Here is a 20,914-nt window from a genome sequence, read left to right on the forward strand (position 1 = left end):
TATATATATATATATATATATATATAGTTTGGGTTTTGCTTTGGGTTTCTCTAATACTGATATTGTGTTCCTCTTGTAATTTTGGTTGAATAGCTCTATGCATATTCTTCATTTTATGGCAATATGCCCAAATCTTGACACAGGCAGATAATTTAAGAGTGAGATTTTATATTGTGAAATGATTATTTTATTACAGGGTGCCTTGAAACTGTGTGCTTAACACAAAACTAAAATGAATAAATTTACATACACTTATGGACCCCTTCTATTGTGGAAATTGTAGTGCCAGTCCCAGGCAACGTCAGAAGACCTTTGTTCCAACTCTAGTTCCATTTTTGTGTAATAAATTGTTGGGGGATACTAAAAGATCTAGTACCAGTTATAGCTTGGAATCTATGGACTCTCTGGCCTAGCCAATTCCAGAAATCTAATGTAGGCAGTGAAGATGTGGTGGCAGCAGCTTCTACGGTTTCAGTAAGGGGTCAGTTAAAATTGTTATGGAGGGGTAGGTGGGAGTCAGTTGTAAAGCTGTGTACCTTACCCGTCCTAAACTTCTAAAGACTCAGACATTACTCAGAGCATAAGTTAAACCACTGCTGGTTACTGTGGCTTTCTATAAAGAATAAAGTGCTAAATACAAGCACTTCACCTAATGCTATGTGTTAACTAGAATTGTGGCAGTGGGTTTAGAGGTGTTTGAAAACAAGAGGGCTACTTAACTGGTAGTCAGTTCCAAGTCAGTAGAGATAGAAGTTAGATAGAAGTTAGATGCCCATTTCTTGGGAGATTTTAAAAGAGATTAAAGTATCTGATAGGGGTTGGATGACTTCTAAGGTTCCCTTCCAGCTCTATGGTCCTATGACAAGCATCAATTCACATTACGCTTCTTCAATCACTTATGAGTACAGTCCTTATAACAAGAGATCAACCTTATGTCAACTTGCTTTCTAAAGTGTTCTGGATAAGGATCCCTGTCCTCTTGACTCACTCTAACTCCAACTGGCCTTAAACGACTCCTCTCACTACCAATCAGCATTGGCAACTTCTATAGGCCCAAGAACACTGGCAGCAAGAAAAGGTAACAAACCTAAGCTAACAGAAGCAGACTGGAAGGGAAGAGAGTAGAAATGGTTGTCAGGGTCAAGTCAAGTTGCCACAAAATGATGAGACTGGTGTCTGTTTATTTGCTTTGATATGGCTTGGTGAACTACTGCTGAGGGCAATTTGAAAAGGGAAAAACAAGTATGTAAGTTAATCACTACAATCCAGTGTGCTAAGTGTTAGTTACAACAGAGGCCTGAACAAAGTGCTGTGAGAACACAGAGACGGACCGATTTTGCTGGGGAGTGTCACTGGCATGTCATAGAGGAAGCAACGCCAAGCTGAGTCTTGAAGGATGAGTAGGAGTTGACTAGGTGGAAATGGAGAGAGGCGTGGTTGGTAGAGAAAAACATGTTCAAAGCCAAAGAGACTCGAAAGACTGTGTTTGGGAAGTGGTGCATTATTGTGTATGGCGGGAGTGTGAGGTCAGGGCCTCACAGGCTGTGCTTCTGAAGGACAGGAGTAGCAGGTGGGGGGAGAGGCAGGGGCAGACAGAGCATGATGGCATATTGTAGAATATTAACCTTACTTTGATGAAATATAGGTTTTGAAACGACTTTGGCTTTTACTCTAGGCAAGATGGGTAGACATGGAGGGGGGCTTCTCATCTCAGGTATAAGGATTAACAATAACAGAGGAGTGTTTAGTCATGGCAGTGGGTATGGTTGTGCCCATCTTGGCTAACGGGGTCAGTGTGCTGCTCCGACCAATAACAAAAGCTACAAAGAGGAAAACGCAACAGGATGGCAGGGCACACAGGCTCAGACAATAGACACACACCTTAGTGAGCTGACACATGAGGCACAGGTGCATCTCATACACCACTGATGACAACTTTCGAATGCAGCCTTTAAAAAATGTACTTTTCAAAAGAGCACTGACATTTAATTTTTTATTTTTTTTTGTTTTTTTTTAAAGAGCAATGACATTTTATAACATGTATTTAGAAACTTGTGAATTTAACATAGTCATCTTTTCACCACTGAAGCACTTAAGAGTTGCTTCAGCTGAAATCCACTATTATCGGAGATGACTCGCATTCCTACCCACTACTCTATTAGAAGGTGGAAACTCAGGAAAGGGGAATAAACAATTTCTCCTCTAGAGGCCAGGGATCCAACCAGAAATCTGCCTTTTGTTCACAGCATGTTCAGGCCTGTTGAAACCCAACCTCTGTTCTCAGTTCCACTGCCACTCCAAAGAGGTTTTTTGTTTGTTTGTTTTTACTGCCACACTGGCTTTCTTCAGAGGGCTTTCGAAAAGAAATGAACATTTAAAAAGTATTCTTGCTTGTTTTTTTCTTTTGGATTCAAAGCAATTATTATTAGAAGTATTAACTATTCTTGAGATAGCTAGGTTTTGCTACTCCAAATGTAGCATGTTTCACATGCTGAGTCAATGCTGAAGCTTTGGGTGTGGTACTGAGGCACCCAAATGTTCCAGTCTGAGCCCCTTGTAATTGGCTGCCCAGGGTCTAGGATGCAGGCTGTGATATGGAGCAAAACAATGCAAACTGGCCCAGATGGGGACTGAACCCATGACCTCCTGAGCAGCATAAGTCTAACCAGCAGTGTACGCTTACCTATTGCTCTTCATATGCAACACAGCACCGCACCTTGACCCACGTAAGCACATCAATCCCCCTTAACCAGGGAGCAACTGAAGGTCCTCTTAGAATGGCTTAGTTTAAAGCAGCCTGAACAATGAAAGAGAGATTATCTTTCCTCCCATCCTCACTCAGTGAAGTAGCACCAGTAGGAACCTAATTTAAATCAGCTTTGTGGAACATATAAAGCAGTCCTGAAAAGAGCTGGGTATAACAACAGGAAGTGGAATTCTGGGTAATCTCTTTAATTAAAGCATCTGAAGAATTTATTTTATGGCTTTTTCTAATCTTCTGTTTCACCACTAGGAGGGACACAAAGGTTGGCATTTCAATGTATACATTTTTTTAAAATTAGGATTAAAATGTTATTAGACAATAACATGCTAAGCTAACTTCATGAAGCCTATAGTTTTGATATGTTTATTTACAGGATAATTTTGTGAGCCAAAGTAAAATTGTAAATTTTTTCTGAATATGAAACTAATTGTAAATCTATATTTTATTAATCTAATGTATTTTCTTCATTTTTAAGTTTTAAACTACTGAAAATGCACATTTGATATTAATAATAATAAGAGCTTCATTCTCAATAGAACGTATTAGAGACCACTTTCACCTTTACAATTTTTTAGTAACTATGAAATTCTTATTCCAATAGAACTTTTCAAAACGTTACTTTCTCTCTTTTATGTGTTGTATAGTATGGGTTTTCAATTTTTTTTTCTTAAGAAGCAGCTCAGATAATGTAGCTCTGTGGAACAAGCCTTTTATACTAAATATCTGTTCTCTATTTTAAGAGTGAGAGAAAATGTAAAAAAAAAATGTAGAAGTTGCTAAGATAAATATATTTATAATGCAAGATAAAGGGCTAAGAAGTGTTTAGCCTTTAAAAACACCAAATTGTTACCAATAATGAAAAGAAAACTTTCACAAGGGCTACTATTTTGAATATTCACATTTGAGGTAGTTTAAAGTTTGAGGGAAGGGCAAAGATCACTGAGAGGGGCTGTTTCTTTGTCTTTTAAGGAAATCTTTTAAAAAGTATTTTTTCATGCTCACAAAATAACTAAAAATGTAATATGAAATTGCTGCACAAAAATATCAACATTAAAGTACTCCACTTACTAGCAACACTGTCCCCTAGAAGTAGTAAGAGCATATTATTTACATGATATTTTGGACAGGAATAATTGTCTTGTATATATTATACATTGGTGTAAGCGTCTTATTCTTCCAGAACACTAAGACACAAGTCTGTTCTCTTGCTTGTTCAGGTCTTCATGACTCAAGTACTTTAGACACTCATGCATAGACTCTATTTTGTAAATGCTCAGACAAAAGTAAATCTATTGTCAATTGCCTACAGTATGATTTTAGACCACATCTAATATAATGATGATTGCATACAATATTTATATTCTAATTTATCTTTACCACTTCAGTCTTTCATCTGAAAAAATGAAGACTACATGAAAGGAGGTAGATATCAGCTTACTGTACTGGAATAAAATATGAATTCATTTCAATGGGACAAGAAGAAACCAGAATCTAAACTATTAACTTTTAATTTTCTGCCTTTGTCAAGCATCAGGGCTATAATCCAACTGGTTCTAGCTACTCTTTGGTGAAGTGTGAGTGAGTGAGTGAGTGAGTGAGTGAGTGAGTGAGTGAGTGAGTGAGTGTACAACCTTTTAAGTGTACTCTATTTCTGAGTTTTCCATTTTTTTCATAGCAAGTTCATTTTCCCCTTCAAAATATGTTAGTAATCTCCCCAAATATTCAATACCTTGTATGTAGTGACTTTGGTAATAATGATTTATACACTTCCCTGTAATTTTGACATTTTTTGTCCAAGTAGGATAAAACAAACCAAAAAAAGTGGTATAAAGTGTTTTGCTTTGACTCACAAGTGAACTAGGGATGGAACAAATAAAATAATTTCATAACTTGCTTTAAATACATTTCTGCTTTTGTTACAGCTGTAGAGTATTTTTTTTTATCCAGTATCTGCCTCTTTGGCAAAAATCACTTTCTACCTAGTACTATAATAATTTTTTAACTTCCTTTTGCTTTTACTATATTATAAATTCCTAAGGCAAAATTTAGATGTGATTTACAGGATGAACTGTTTAAACATGCTTAAAGGGGGAAATTGCAGCCTCCTCAGAGCAAAGGGGTCAAGTTTAGATAGATGTAAGAAGAAGAGAGTCAATTTCTTGTAGTTTACCCTCTCCTTATGAAATGGGCAAGAACCAAGAGCTCTGACACCGCAAAAGCCCATTATCAGCTTCTCTTACACCTTCTCCTTTTTGCAGATGGCCTCTTCTGCTTTTTTACCCAAAGGCATTGTGCCTGTGGCTCTTAATCAAAGCAGCACAGGGATTCCAGGAACTAGAATCTGATATCCTCACTAAACTGAATTCCTGTGGCAGTAGGTACTATAGGAATCCAGATAATTCTCTGTAACTCCGGAGCCATCATCCATACTGGGACTGCTCTTGCTCTTTAGTTTCTCTTTCGACGTTCTGCTGGCCATTTTTTGGCCAATTCTCTGCATATTAGCACAACCACAGGATAATGAAGGAGTGCATTAAACTAACAGCTCAGGGAGTGGGGTTGTTACTTTGTGAGGGGTGAAAAGGATAACTATTGCATTGTTTTGTATACCTGAAATTAATAATAATGATGATAAAAAATAATAAAAATAATGCTTACTGTAAAAAAACAACAAAAACAAACAAACAAAAAAACCCCACTAATGGCTCAAAGGAAGATTCTAGATTTCCACAGATTGTATATAACTGTCCGATGAAATGGATAATTTTGAGTTAAGGGTATATAACAATCTAGGTTTCAAACTATTCCTTAAATTAAATGCTTATAAACTCTGAAAATTTATACACTGAAACTAAGAAATTAGGTATAAGTTTTAGGCCTCAGGCCATCCTGCCTTTTGTAAAAAGGCAACAAAATGCAGGATGTAAATTAAGCTAATTAATTTTGCATAGTATTTTTAATACATCTAATTTACTTCTCCAAAAAGCATATTTTAGCCAGGAGTCTTGCCACAGACACTTGCCAAAAATAGTCTGGCCTTAACATCTCCAGAAGGAGCTTCCATAACAATTGTGTACAGTCAGAAGTGACTCATGTACAGCTTTTCATAAGAAAAATCTGAGTGATGCTACCGTGAGGACTAATATTAAATTGGGGGGGAGCGTGTTTAAACTAATTATTGACAATAAGCCAAATTTAGTTACATAAAATAATCAACAATAAGAATGATCACAAAATAGTCCACCTTGAAGGGGGAGAAGATAAATTATCCTGCTTACAATGGTTTTAAACTCATACTGCTTTAATAAAATGACAGATTACAACACCAAAACATAAAAGCAAATTTGGTTCACAACAAAATCTACAGTCACCCAAAAGTATCCAATCTATCCAGGACCTTTGAAAGTAGTAAAGATCTATTAGCTATTTCTAGTATCTCAAAAAGCCTAATAGTAAGTGAACACTTGCAACATGCAAACAGTTTCAATTTCAGTATCTCTCTCCCTCTCTCCTTCTTCTCTTTTCTCTCTCTCACGTGCATGCACGCGTGCGCGCGCGCACACACACACACACACACACACACACACACACACACACACCACTCAATACTTCACTCACACAAAACTCCAAAACATATCACCTTTTATGTGGTTACCTTGTTCCCTAAAAAAGAACCAACTTCCATTGCTAATTTCTCTGAATTATGCAGTGCAACAAAGAAGCACAGTTCAGAATCAAGCTCTAGACACCTGCATAATTGTTTGATTGTGAAGAGGTCTAAGCACAACAAAATAACTAGAATAAAGAGTCTTTTAAGTGTGATGACAGACAACATTCCTCTTTTACAAAATAGTACCATATATATTAATCACTTATGTCATCTAGAAAAATTACTACCAACTTCAATTTTCATAAAGTAATAAACCTACACTTTGCTAGAGAGTTTATTAGTCCAAATTTTAAGGAATTTTATTTGACCGAGATGTTTGTGTTCATCTATATTAGTTGTAATTCTCTTATCTATAAAAGTATATAATCTAAGTATGAAAGAAGAGGAAATAAATTTGTCTCTGCTTTGTAACATGTAAAAGTCATAAATGCAAGTAGCTTGGTAAATACTACAAATTCTTCTTCAGCTGGGACAAAGAGTATTTCTATTTTGAAGTTTTGACCACTAATAAAGACAGCTATTTGTGGACTTTAATTTGTCACCATGAATAAACTTCTATCAATAATTCTGAGCTCTCCATACTGCTTCTTATTTGCTATAATCTTTCCTGCTTTTACCCATAGTCTCCAAGGACAAGGATAGTCTATTTAATAATTCCAAGTTATAATTCTCACAAAGTTTTCCTGCTACCTACACAGAAATTATGCATTTTTACATTTGGGAGGAAATCCACAGCCTATTTATAAGGTTTTATTTCAGTCTAAAATCAAAATTACAACTGGGAGACTATACAACTTGACTATGACAAGTATTTTAGTTTTAAAACAGTGTGTTTATAAATAAAAACTTAACCCACGATAGTCATTTCATTTAAAAAGTGTCATTTTTTTTTTAGATTTAGGTTTCAGAGATTAAGGGATCACAAACAAACTAGATCTTGTCTTCTATAAAATGGTTAGCATTCAAAAGAAAAAAGGATACTCCAACAGATATTTGTACACCCATGTTCACAGCAGCATTATTTGGAATAGCCAAAAGGTGGAGGCCACTCAAGTGTCCACAGACAGATGAATGGATAAACAAAATGTGGTTTCTATATATACAATGGAGTACCATTCACCCTTAAGAAGGAAGGAAATTCTAACATGTGCTACAACATGGATGAACCTTAAAGATATCATGCTAAATGAAATAAACCAGTCACAAAAAGGACAAATACTGTATGATTCTACTTACATGAGGTACCTAGAAGAGTCATATTGATAGAGACAGAAAGTACAATGATGGTTGTTTTTACTGGAGGAGGGGGAAATGGGGACTTAGTGTTTAGTGCATACAGAGTTTCATTTGGAGAAGATGAAGAAGTACTAGAGATGAATGGTGGTGATGACTGCACATCAATGTGAATGAACTTAAGGGCATAGAACTGTACACTTAATTGGTTAAAATGGAAATTTTGTTATGTATAGCTTACAATAAAAAAGGGTATAGATGAGTAACATTCTAAAAACTGAACAATAGTTTAGTCACAGCTGAAGATTGTGAAAAACCAGATCTTCTTTTTTTAAAGACACCTATACCTGGTGAGTCTTTGATTTCATTGCTTATTTTTTGCTTTGTGTTCTCCTTCATTTTTATCCCCAACTCCCTAAGTTCATTTGGTTCCATTTGTAAATTTTGTGATTTATGAACTTTTAAGATTGGAAGACCAGAATCCAAGAATCACAAATTATTAAGAAAAACTGTAATCTTATTGACATCTAGTCCATTATTTACATGTAGCCAAAAAATACAGTTTCATATCATACAGTAGTATATTTTTATAATAAGCATTATCCTTTCCTACAATATTAATCCAAGTCAACTTTCTTCTGACTAGTCTATAGAACCCTGAGTTATATACTTTTTATAATCCCATCCATGGATTTTCTGGAATTTAAAATACCATTCCAAAATTTCAGTCTTAACTTCTAACTAGAATTTTCAAAGAATTATTGATCCATGATTTATTTTATAGTAAAATGCTTTCAAGTTCATGATGAAGCTGCAAAACATAAATTTTCAAAAAACTTCATTTTGTTTTATCTTAAATGTAGGAGTTAAGAGCTTGGACTTTACAGTCAGATGGCCTGGTTTGAATCCTGGTTCTACCCCTTACTATATGTGTGAATGCCTAAATTACTTAAATTCTATAAACTCAAGTTTCCTCATTTTAAAAATGTGGATATTAATACCTAAGAGATGTTGTGAGGACCATGTATATAAAGCTCCTCTTCAGTGTCTGACATGTAGTAAGGTTCTTAATAAATGGTAGCTATTAATAACAACAATAGCAGCAACAACATGTAGAAGTGATAAGTGCCCTATTAGACTGAAAGACATTATATTGCAACTTTTAAAAATAACTCCACAATTTTGATCCTAAAATGAATGCAGAAAAAAGAGCAACTGTATGTTGTAAGGCTTGGTATTTTGTTCATCTCTTCCAAATAATGTCATTCTTATTATCATATTAAGCAAAAGAAATTAAGCAAAACAAAAATGATAAGACCAAGTATGTATATGTGTATACATACAGACACAAACACACACACATCTCTCTGTGATATATAGAATTTCAGGAAGTTGTATAAAAACATGAGAAAAAAATGAAAAGTAAATAGGAAGAACTACAGACTACAATGAGGGTAACCATGTATACAAACGTAGGTAAATTTCCAAGTTCAACTATTTGAACAATTCATTCAGAATCACACTGTCAGAAAAATATACTGTAATTTTTCTGGTAATTATCCTAGGAGACAGACCCACAAGTCCAGAAAAGTTGGATATGTTCATCCCTTCTTATCAATGTAGGCAGAAAATCTCATATTTTCTTTAAACAAAACCAAATTGCTACTGCAGTTACTACTACTAAAGATTTCTAAAGTGTGTAATATTTGATACTGGGATTTCTGCCACAATTGCATTAGAAAGTACAAAGGGTTTCTATAGTATCAACCCACACTCCCCAACTACAAAAAAAAAGGAAAATTTTTAAATGGGAATTTTAAAACAGATTTATGTTTCAGGAAATATATTCCTTGGAATACTAACAGCATAAGACACTGGGATGGGAGGATAAAAGGTTCTGTAGTCAAAAAAATTGAAGTCTGGGAAATGCATTCTCTACCTCTCTCTTAGAGATTAACAACACTGTTAACATAAAAGTTTCTGAAAATTCCTGTTGTGAGCAAAACTGTTTAAATTTGTTTAGCCAGTGCTCCCAAAATTTATTTCACCATAGACTCCTTTGGTCAGGCAATACCAAGGAACCAGTGTTCTTCATAACAACCAACATTAGGAAATGTATAATAAATTGTCTTGATTAGCTATTAAAAGTGTAATTTCATATGTACCTGTCCCAAAGGTAGTCACTGGAAGAATTTGCTAAAGTCCCAAAACAAGTCCGTGGTATTTCATGTCAGGGAAGAAAAAAAAGTCTAACATGCCTCGACTAGCATTTACACTATCTTTAGCAATTTGTAATTATTTCCAGAATATGTGTTTGGACCCCTTTACTGCCTGTATGTTAGTTTATCAAATCCAAGCACCAAAGTTCTAATTCCTGTGAAAATCTAACAATGAATGCAACCCTCCAAAACTTTTATTTTCTTTTTGGGCTTCATTGCAAGCTAAGAAAACCCTGAGGCTGTGAGCTGCACCTTCAAATAAAAGAATACTAAACTCAGTTACCTGCATTTTATTAACTGGTGCTATGAACTGCATTTATGCAATTCTATAGTAAAATCATGCATGTTACACAATATTAATCGTGAAGCAATGCAGTGATTACCTAATTCCCCTAACATCTCCCTAACATCCCTATTAAGTATATAAAACACAATACGTACTGCAGTTACTACTTTATTTATGTGAGGTTAAGCAACTTGCCCCAATAGTTGTACAATAATTGATACAAATATTGTCGTACCAACAGTCAGCAGAGACCAATTTGTTGGACAGACACTGTGCATATTACAACTATAGAAATTGTATCAGATAATCACCCTGAAATATGAACCAAAACAGGAAATTCCTTTACTAATAGCTTATTATTTAAGTAATTTTCTGCTTTTGAAATAATTTTGGGACACAATTTGCTAGAAATCTAAACTTGAACTGAAAAGATAAGATGGTATGTTAGCTTTTTGTGAGTTCAGATATTAAGAACAAAGTCTTAAAAAACGTAATGAGGCATTCATTACTCTGTCCTGTGTTAGATGAAACCAAGTAAGTAAGCTGCAATTAATTCTGGGTAAAGTATGAATGTGAATTAATTATGCTGCCAGGCTGTGGCATCACTTTTCTTCCTAGATTCTTGCTTCAATTTCAAAAGTACATAAAAGTGTAACAAAATATGCAAGATAAAATAGACATCAACAGATTTTTAAAAAGCCTAATAGACACAATGCCTATTATTGTAGAAATAATACATTTTGGTAACCCATGGACATTTGGTCATTGCTTTTTTATACAAAATAAGGTGGCCATTGAAGGAAAAAAAAACACTTTAAAACATCTATGGCAGAATACATGTAATCACAGTATCTTAAATTATGATAATATATATATCAAAAACATTTTGTCAGCGATAAGGCAAATAAATGGACGAAGGAAAAAATCTGACATGAAAGGAGTCAAGAATATTGACAATTCAGTAAAGAAAAAGGAGTTAAAGAATGAGGTTCAAGTTTCATAAGTTTTTTGCTTTTGTTTTTGTTTTTGTTTTTTTGTTTTTTAGTGTAGAAGCAGAGGTAACAAAAATTGGTCTTCACCTGGTAAGTGTGTACTCCCTGAGTCCTGAATGCAAATTCATGGCAGAAAAAGTACCTATGCATCCACGCAATCTTTTATCTCGACCAATCTTCCATGTTACAAACAGTGGGCTGTAATGGAAGATAAAAATAGGGTAAATCAATCAATTCAATTCCAGCAAGTATTTATTGAGTATTTACTATATGCAAGGTTAGGTGCCTGAGATACAAAGACCAAATGAAATGACAGGACCTCAAGGGGCTGGGTGTAGCCTAATAGGACCGCATTTCACAATGATTATAGCTACAGTGTATTGAGCCTACCCTATATGTTAGGCAGCACAATAAATGCCTTAAACCAGTTATCTATGTTAATCCTTATCAATAACTCTAGGAGGCTAGTGCTATTACTAACATTCCTATTTTACAGATGAGGCAGTCCCACAGTTAATACATAATGAAGTAGGAACTCAAACCTGGGCAATCTTGACCACAGAGCTTTAACCATCATGTTTGACTGTCTGATTCTTCATTTAAACCTCAAGTTACTGATTGATTCATACGTCTAGTTTATAAAACCTGGGGGAAAATCACCAATTTCTATATATACCTACTGAATATACTGGGGCAAACTACCATGAAAGGTGTTACCAGAAATACAAAGTTGCCTATAACACAGACGTTGCTCTCTAGTAGCCAGTACAGAAGGCAGGCATGTTCACAGCTAAAACAAGGAAAAAGGAAATAAGTGCTATAAACTATTTCTAAAATACCATAAAATAAGCTAGTGGGATAGAAGAAAATTTCACTGAGTTTGATCATCTTCAGCTTGGCCTAGAAAAAGGAGTAGGGTTCAGAAGTGAAGGACAACAGCAAACATTAACAAAGTAATGCTCCGAAACCAAAAAATTTATTGTAATTTTTAGATAAAATTATTGCCAATAAACACAACCTCTCAAGCATCAACTATCCAAGTATCAATTATAATACAATGGCATCAAGGAAATAATGTGGTTTTAAATTAAGTTTTAATACAGTAGATGTTTGGATTCTGCAGCAAGCCACTGGCAGTCTCAATTATTGGTTAAGTGTAAAACCAATTATTTTCATTAGAAGTAACTTTATATGTCAGTTTTTAAAATAAATTAATTTACACATTTTAGGACATTTTGTAAAAAGATAAACGCCCTGCAGTTGGGGATGGCTCGTGTTAATATGAGTATTCACACACAGTATTATTGTTGGTATAATATAACACATTCCAGGTTTTTAAAATTTTAAATCTTAGGGACATATACCATACATCATATATTTCTTATGCTGTTGAGTTGGAGAACACCTTCTTTCTTTAAAGTACTCTAATCAGTCATCTGGGATTGGGTAAAAAGATACTCTGTTCAAGCACTTCACTCACTCACTCGAAACATTTAAGCTGTGCCGAGCTCTGACAGGTAGCCACAATGGCAGACAGGTTCCCAAATAAATAATGTATACAAACCGGGGAGCAATACTAAGAATTACCTTCTTCCAGAGGCTAAATGCCCAGAGACATTGAAAAAGATGACTAAAGTACATATAAGGCCAAGTTGTAGCATTCGCGTGCTGAAGGACCTACACTAAAGGTACTAAAATTAAAAGCAAAATGTAAATTCCAGGTTTTCTATTTTCTACATCATGTGTACTGAATAGCTCATAACTTGAAACAAGATTCTAATGCTCCAGTTAGAAATTTTCTCTAATTTCTCTTGACTCACAGATCAGAAAGACAAGAATTAGACGGAATTACTTTCTCATTTTTTCTACTACCCATACAAATACTAGTATCCTAAAATTCACACATTATCTTTAAAGATTAATGTCATCTCTTCATTTTTAACCTTCTAACTTGGTGGAGTCAATGTCAGCCGACATTATATAGACAGTAAGATATCAATCCTCTCCCCTAAGACAGAGATTGGATGTTTTTGGAAAATACTTTTACCATAACAACGCCTATATAAAATATCTCTACGTAAGATATGTCCCTTGGCAGACTCAGAACAAAGTGAATCACACTGTAACTAACATACATAACGTATCTTTAAAATACCATGATGGCTTCTCAATGACACAGAAGTGGTATATTCTCTTCCTCAGTGACTTAAGTGAGAAATCTAAAAGTGTGAGTGAATTCCTTTCCTATCAAAAACACAATAAATGAAAGTTATTTAAAAGTACTTTACCTGCAATTCTCTTATTGATCTCACTAGAAAATATATATGTACATCATTCTCACTATAATCCTTGCTACTCAAACAAAAATTTCAAATGTGAAGGGTAAATGAAAAAGGACACAAATTAAACACTGTCTTATGAAATCTGTTGGAGGGCATTCAAACACATAGTGGGGGAAATGATATACCATTCTTTTCTCATAATGCTGTGCTGTCACTGATGGAGGGATGATGTATTCAGGGGGTAGGGTACTAGAGGGTAAGCTGCATTTTGCCAGGCAGCCTGGGAGAAAAGGCATTCCATAATAAGTAAGAGCATGGATGTGTAAAAGTGCACAGCACTGTGGTCTCTACTAGATGTAACAGTCCATGAATTTTAGGCACTGTTGAGTATGTGTTCACAAGAGCCCTCATAAGAGGTAAAGCAGATGCAGGATTATCTGCACTCTCCCTGTTTCTTACCAGCATGCACTCTGGGGGTTGGTATTGTGGAGAAGTATTTGTGTCAAAGATGGGGGCAGGGGGGGGGTTGCTACTTGACAATCCCACTGTGCCTGAAAATGGAAGAAATCAGACTTTAAAAGACAGAATAAATGTATTCCTTCAAAATCTGGGACTCTAATTTCTCCTTTGCAAATGCTCATCCAATGTATTTTATAAAGAATATGTATATGGAATTTTAAAAACCCACAATACCTAAAAGCAACGTTTAATAGGGAAAAAAACTTGAGAAGTTAAGAATTTTAAAGTAGACTGAAACAGAATAAACATAAGGGGTACAAGAGATTGTATCTTCTGTGTGATAACTACTTTGTACAGGGCAATAACTATGGGGAAATTCGATACATATTATCTGAAAAGAGCAACAAAAAGTTTTCTTTTCCCAGCATACACAGAGAAGAAATAGGCAATTTCATTCTTAAATGTGTTATTAAAACATGTATGAATTCCCAAAAGGACATAAGTCATCAACAATAATCAGAGACAGATCAAAGTAGAAAAAGGGATTTGAGCCTACTGAGAGGAGCTGCTCAATGACAAGGATATAAGGAAAACAGTTCATAGTAAGACAGAGATTGAATGTTTTGGGGAAATATTGGGTTGTTGGAAAAGTCATGACATATTTTTTCTATGTTTTTTGTTGCAAAAATGTGTCACGACATTTCTGACAACCCAATCTTTTTACCATACGGTTTAAGGCCACCTACATACATTGAAAAAAATATTATGAACTAGAAAGTGGCTCAAAATGAAATATTAATGCAAATGTTTTTCTGAGGGCAACCAGGCATAGTTTTTTTTTAAGGCATTCTCCTACTTCTGAACATTTTATACCGTGTTCTGAGAAACCTTTGGAGAAAAGTAAACTGTCTCTGTTTTTCCAAGTCTGTAGACAGGAACAGGAAGTAACCACCTAATCTAGGTGAATCCTCCCAGCCAATTGGCAGCCAATACTGTCAGGTCAATCGTAGTAGCTCTCAGGGAAATGCACTTGCATGGAACCAGCAACAGTATAGAAAAGCAATATAAATCTGAGCAAGATGCTCCCCAGCCCAAGTTGCCTGCCACTTCCTATGGTACTCTTTGACACAATCCTATTGCTGCAGACCAGAACAGGTTAGAAATATGCTTGTGGGAGAGGGGTACAACTATGCAACAGGTGTATTTACTCGACAATGTTTTACCATACGTCCTATCCCCCTGCTATACCAAGGCAAAAAGAGGTTTAAAAGAAAAAAAAGCCTTAGACATTTACAAGCCCCCACTCTGGCAATTTGCTCTTCATTAAAATTGGATTCTTTAGAGTGAAGTTTGTAGGTGGTGACACTAACAATATGATACCAATCCCCAGCGATATAATACTAATTACTATAACAGGGATATTCAAAAGGTTATTAATATTGTAGGTAGATACTGTTAAAGAGAGAAGCCCTCTAGCTTGGTTATTCTGCCTTCAAATAATAACTGCTTCTCAACTATGCTCAGGTTCCTCTGCTACTTAGCTCAAAAATCCAACTGAATTACTCTTAACATCCAGCTCAATACCGTAATTCCCCAGGATCTAGGAGCTCAGAGAAAAACAGAAGGGGCGTGGTCTTCCTTCCACCACCAGGTTAAAACCTTTCACTTCCTATTCCAACACAAAGAAGTTATATATCTAATGTACAAATCATATAAACTAAAGATTCAATTTGTAAAAATGTACTCAATATGGTTAAATCCTGTATTAGTCTTCTTAGGCGGCCAAAATATTAAGCCACCTAGTGTGTAACAAAATATTACACACTAGGTAGCCTAAACAACAGAAATGTATTTTCTTACAGTTCTCAGGCTGGAAAGTCCACGATCAAGGCTCCAGCATGGTTCTGTATCTTGTGAGAGCTCTCTTCTTGGCTTGTAGATGGCTGCTTGGTCCTCACATGGCCTTTCCTCTAAGCATTCAGAAAGAGAGCTAAGTGAGCTCTCTAGTGTCTCTTCTTATAAGGACACTAATCCTATGGGATTAGGGCCCCACTTTATTACCCCATTTAACCTTAATTATCCCATTATGGGCCCTATCTCCAAATACAGTCACGCTGGGGGTCAGCATTTCAACATATGAATTTGGTGGGGGCACCGTTCAGTCCATAGCAAATCTCTAACAAAAACGTTAGCGCACAGTTCAAAGTTTATATAATAATGTATCTAAGGTCTTTAGTTGAAAGAACTTTGAAGAGATTTTACAGGTGAAAAAGAAAAAGCGATCCAGGGAGACTAAGTGCACAGTTACCAACTGGTTAGTGTTAGCATCTGGCAGGTTGTCCAGATTTTCTCACTACGGATTTAATTGTTTTCCCCCAGTATAGGGAAAAATTTGTTGAGTAGCAAACCTGTATGTTTCTAAAATACCAGCAAATTGGAAAATCTCAAGAATACTACACAGTACTACACAGGTGAGTATAATTTCCTCCTTCTCTGAGAAACATTAGCTGAGAAGATACAAGGACAACCTGAAAGTCAGGATTAGCCAGAAACACTTCACCCAATCCATAAACTTCTATACTATTCCCATTAAAAGCCCATAACAGAAACTACCATTTTATTTATGATGGTCTCCCAACAGCTTTCGACTCCCCTTCAATCTTCTTGCTTCATTTTTTCCTATTGTCTAGCCAGCCTTCAACAAATTCAGGTGATCTAGCTAATATCTACAAATTTCCACCAAATCAAAATTTCCATTTACCATCTGATTGTTTAAGTAATTCATATTATTTAATGAGGCTGTTTAATAAATAAAAGAAGCTTAACTCTTCCAGATAATGCGGAATTCAATTGATAGGAAGCCCTGAAAAAAGAGAAATAGAAAAGGGTATATGTGAGGGGGAGGTTCCAATGCATTTTACACTTTCTCACCCACATCAATCCTTTACTGCAGATAAGGGACATACACTAAATCGCCGTTATAGCTTGTACCACATTTTTCCCTCCAATCTTTGTAAACAGCTTGTATCCCAAGGGGCTCGGGAAAACAAGGAGACACTGCTTAAACAGACAGCATGGGTTACTACAGGAGCCCACAGGTATCTGAAAGCGGGAGTCAGGGATTACCAATCTTTCAGTACTTTTCTCTACCTGGTATTCCCAGAAATGTTATCACAGCAACATTACATCCTTTTGTCCCCCACTTTTATAATGCTAATTTAACTGGCAAATGCCAGAGGAAGAGAGGCCATCTAAAGTCTTATGTTTGTGGGCCAGCTGAGTGGCGCGTTGGTTAAGAGTTGGCTTGGGACACCAGCTCTGAGCAGCAGGGCCCCAGTTTGGATCCCACATGTGGGCCAGTGATGCTTCGCCCTCTACAGCTAAGATGGTGAACAACAGCTCAACCTGGAGTTGGGCTGCCGAGAGTTGCCTGCAATGGCATAGGCTGCAGTGAGGCTGCAGTGGGCTGTCGTAAGCTACTGTGAGTGGCCGGCAGCCAGCGTGAGCGGCCGCAGCCTGTGTGAGCTGCCAAGAGCGGCCGTCCAGTGGCCGGTGACCAATCTGCCTCAACCGGGAAGAGCACAATGATAATACCAACATGGGCCAGTGAAGCCACATCCTCCACAACTAGACTGAAGAACAAAAGGACAGCAACTTGTCTGTTCCCCTTCCTCAATTCCCCAACGCTGTTCCCATCCCCAATTCCCCAATAAAATCTTTAAAAATAAATAAAGTATTATATTTGATTGGGAAGATTGACAAGTGTGTGTCTTGTAAATGAAAGGTAATCACCACCAACAGCCAAATCACAAGCATACTTGAAGGGAATAGCTTGAAATCTGCCAATTTTTGAACTGAAAGAACCATTTCTTCCTTTTAGCAAGATCAAATCAACAATTTTCAGTAAACTTTAAAAAAGATTCCGTCTCAGACTTGATAAATTGAGATAGTCTGTCTCATTATTTTGTTTTTATATCCCTAAATTTGATGAAAAAGACTACCTGAATTGGGAAAAATACCATATTTGCACATATTTTCTTAGTTTACACTGCAGTAGGTATTAAATTTAATATGCGGTAGCATTGTAAGGATGAAGTAGCTGTGTGGGGGTTTGTTGTTTTTTCTCTCTCTGATAACAGGAACAAACCACAAATCTTTATTATTTGAAAATGTAACTCATAAATGTTAAATGACAATTCGCTATAGATTTCCAAAATGAAATAATTTCTATTTAGAGCTCCTATTCCAAAACCATTTGTTCAAAGAACTTTAAGGTTTGAGACTCAGCCTTTAATATGAAAAGAATTAATTATTTTAATATAAAACAGACCGGGCGAAAACAGATGGCCTTCTGCTAAAGTCTTAAGATTTCTAAACTCAATATAAACAAAACTAAGTGACTAGGATAACTAGATCCAGGAGTTTTAGAATGACTATTGATTGATACAATCAACTCTTATTTTTTAAGTAATTAAAAACTTTTATGGAACCATAAATTTGACAATTTGTATGCCAGATGGTCAGGGGAATTCATAATACTTTAAACAAAACAATGAGAATAACTAAGGGTTTTTTGTTTTGGTTTGGTTTTTTTTGTACATATATCTTACCTCCTCAGCTAATGACCTATCTTTTACCATCTTCTCTTACCCTACAAACCCACTCAATTACCATAAATCTAGTAGATAGGAAATAAATATGCTAATTGATTTAAATACTAACATAGAAAGAACTGGAAAGTTATCCAGCTTTTTCATTCTAGATTTTTATCTTCTTTCCCATACCAAGGAGACCCCATGTAATGTGCCAGCTTGGTAAATAAGACCTGCAATAAAACTGTGATATATTTGTTTTTCACATGTTTCCTGGATTTAGAAAGGTAACTGTTTTGATTTTTAAGGTCCGGTATTAGATTACTTGCTCCTCTGGGAGAAAGGAGCTGGGGAGGCTCAGCTTTGTAGCAGGAATTCAGCAAGCCCTTCTTATTTTAAGGGGAGGAAAGGCAGGCTCAAGAGACAAAGTACTCAACCGAGACCATATTTTGTATCAGGGCTGCTTAAGCTGCCTTTGTTTCTCCCCACCCGTTTACCTTTCAGAAAACAGCTCAACCTCTCAAGACCGTATACATGAAATACCCAAGAGGTTGAGGGTTATTTTAAACATGGAATTGACATCCTCACTTCCAAAATGCTTCTTTTTAAAAATCAACTTTATAAGATCAAAAATATGAAAAAAATGGCAATAACAATATACCTATTAACACTTTAAATGTAAATGGATTAAATACTCCAATCAAAAGACTTAGGGTGGATGAATGGAGAAGAAAACAACACCCATACATATGCTGCCTACAAAAGACCCGCTTCAGATGGAAAGGCACACTAAGACTGAAAGTAAAATGATGGAAAAAGATATTCCATGCAAATGGAAATGAAAAAAAAAGCTGGGGTACCAATGCTTATATCAGACAAAATAGACTTTAAAATAAAGGCTATAACAAGAGACAAAGAAGGACGTTTCATATACCATAGCCAAGATATGGAAGCAACCCAGGTGTCCATCTATAGATGACTGGATAAAAAGATGTGGTGCATATATGCAATGGAATATTACTTGGCCATAGAAAATGAATGAAATCTTATCATTTGCAACAACGCGATGAACCTAGAGGGTATTATGCTAAGTGAAATAAGTCGGACAGAGAAAGTCAAATACCATATGATTTCACTAATATGTGAAATCTAAAAAACAAAATAAATGAACAATCAAAACAGAAACAATCTCATAGATACAGAGAACAAACTGACGGTTGCCAGATGGGAGGGGGGGGATTGGGGGGCTGGGTGGAAAAAGGTGAAGGAATTAAGAAATATAAATTGGCAGTTACAAAACAGTCATGGGGATGTACAGTACAGCATAGGGAATATAGTCAATAATATTGTAATAGCTATGTATGATGCCAGGTGGGTACTAGACTAATTGGGGAGATCTCTGTGTAAGTTATTTAAATGACTAACCACTATGCTGTATACCTGAAACTAATATAATATTGAACATCAACTGTAATTGAAAAAAATTTTTAATTAAAAAACAAGACATTATTAAAGTACAATTTATATATTGGGTTGTTGGAAAAGTCATGATGCACTTTTGTAATGAAGAACATAGAAAAAATACGTCATGACTCTTCCAACAACCCAATACAACAAAAGCACTAATTTTAAGTGTAAAATTCAATGGATTTTGAAAAACATACACAAACATGTAACCTAATCCACAACCAAGGTTTGGGACACTTCCATCACCCCACAGAGTTCCCTCATGCCTCTTTGCAATCTATCCCCTCTCCACATTCCTGGACTCTGGTGAACACTAAGTTGCTTTCACTTACTATCGTTTTGCCTTTTCTAGAATTTCATGTAAATAGAATCATCCAATATGCAGTCATTTGTGTCTAGCTTCTTTCATTTAGAATAATGCTTTTGATACACATCCATGTTGTTTGGTCCTTTTTATTGTTGAGTAGTATTACACTGAATGGATATAGCACAATTTATTTATCTACGCATCCACAGATAGATATTTGGATTGCTTCCAGTTTGGGGCTATTATAAATAAAGCTGCTATGATAATATTTGCATTCAAGGCTTCATTCCTCTTAGGTAACTACCTACAAAGAGGACTGCTGAGCCACGAGTAGGTGCATATTTAACTTTATAAGAAACTGCCAAACTATTTTCCAATTGGCTGTACCAATTTCCAGTGACTGTTTCAATTACATTCCTACAGCATTGTATGCCAGTTGTCCACATCTTCACCAACACTTGGTATTGTCCTTTAAAAAAAAAGATTTTATTAGGGAATTGGGTGAGGGGAACAGTGCTGGGGAATCAGGGAAGGGGAACAGACAAGTTGCTGTCCTTCTGTTTTCCAGTCTAGTTGTAGAGGACGTCACTTCATTGGCTCATACATGTACAGTGATCATTGTGCTCTTCCCAGCTGAGGTGGC

The 20,914-nt window shown here is 35.8% G+C and overlaps 2 protein-coding genes across 5 annotated transcripts in view; one reads left to right on the forward strand and one right to left on the reverse strand.

Annotated features, from left to right (window-relative positions):
- The window catches only part of TMEM164 (transmembrane protein 164), a 378,792-nt gene that overhangs the window by 264,881 nt on the left and 92,997 nt on the right, over positions 1 to 20,914 (forward strand). The gene's annotated exons all lie outside the window — the stretch shown is intronic.
- Positions 1 to 20,914, reverse strand: part of AMMECR1 (AMMECR nuclear protein 1) — a 113,054-nt gene that overhangs the window by 42,655 nt on the left and 49,485 nt on the right. For 3 of the 4 annotated variants that reach the window (XR_002125996.1, XM_019660209.1, XM_019660211.1), the window contains exon 2: positions 11,252 to 11,362. The exons of the other annotated variant lie outside the window; for it this stretch is intronic. Coding sequence is in view for 2 of the 3 variants with exons in the window: in XM_019660209.1 (XP_019515754.1) it covers positions 11,252 to 11,362 (111 nt within the window). In the remaining variant the exon portion in view is untranslated. The remainder of the gene's footprint in view (positions 1 to 11,251; positions 11,363 to 20,914) is intronic. 4 annotated transcript variants of the gene reach the window in all.

The sequence above is a fragment of the Hipposideros armiger genome, unplaced genomic scaffold (assembly GCF_001890085.2).
Source record: "Hipposideros armiger isolate ML-2016 unplaced genomic scaffold, ASM189008v1 scaffold_314, whole genome shotgun sequence".
NCBI lineage: Eukaryota > Metazoa > Chordata > Mammalia > Chiroptera > Hipposideridae > Hipposideros > Hipposideros armiger.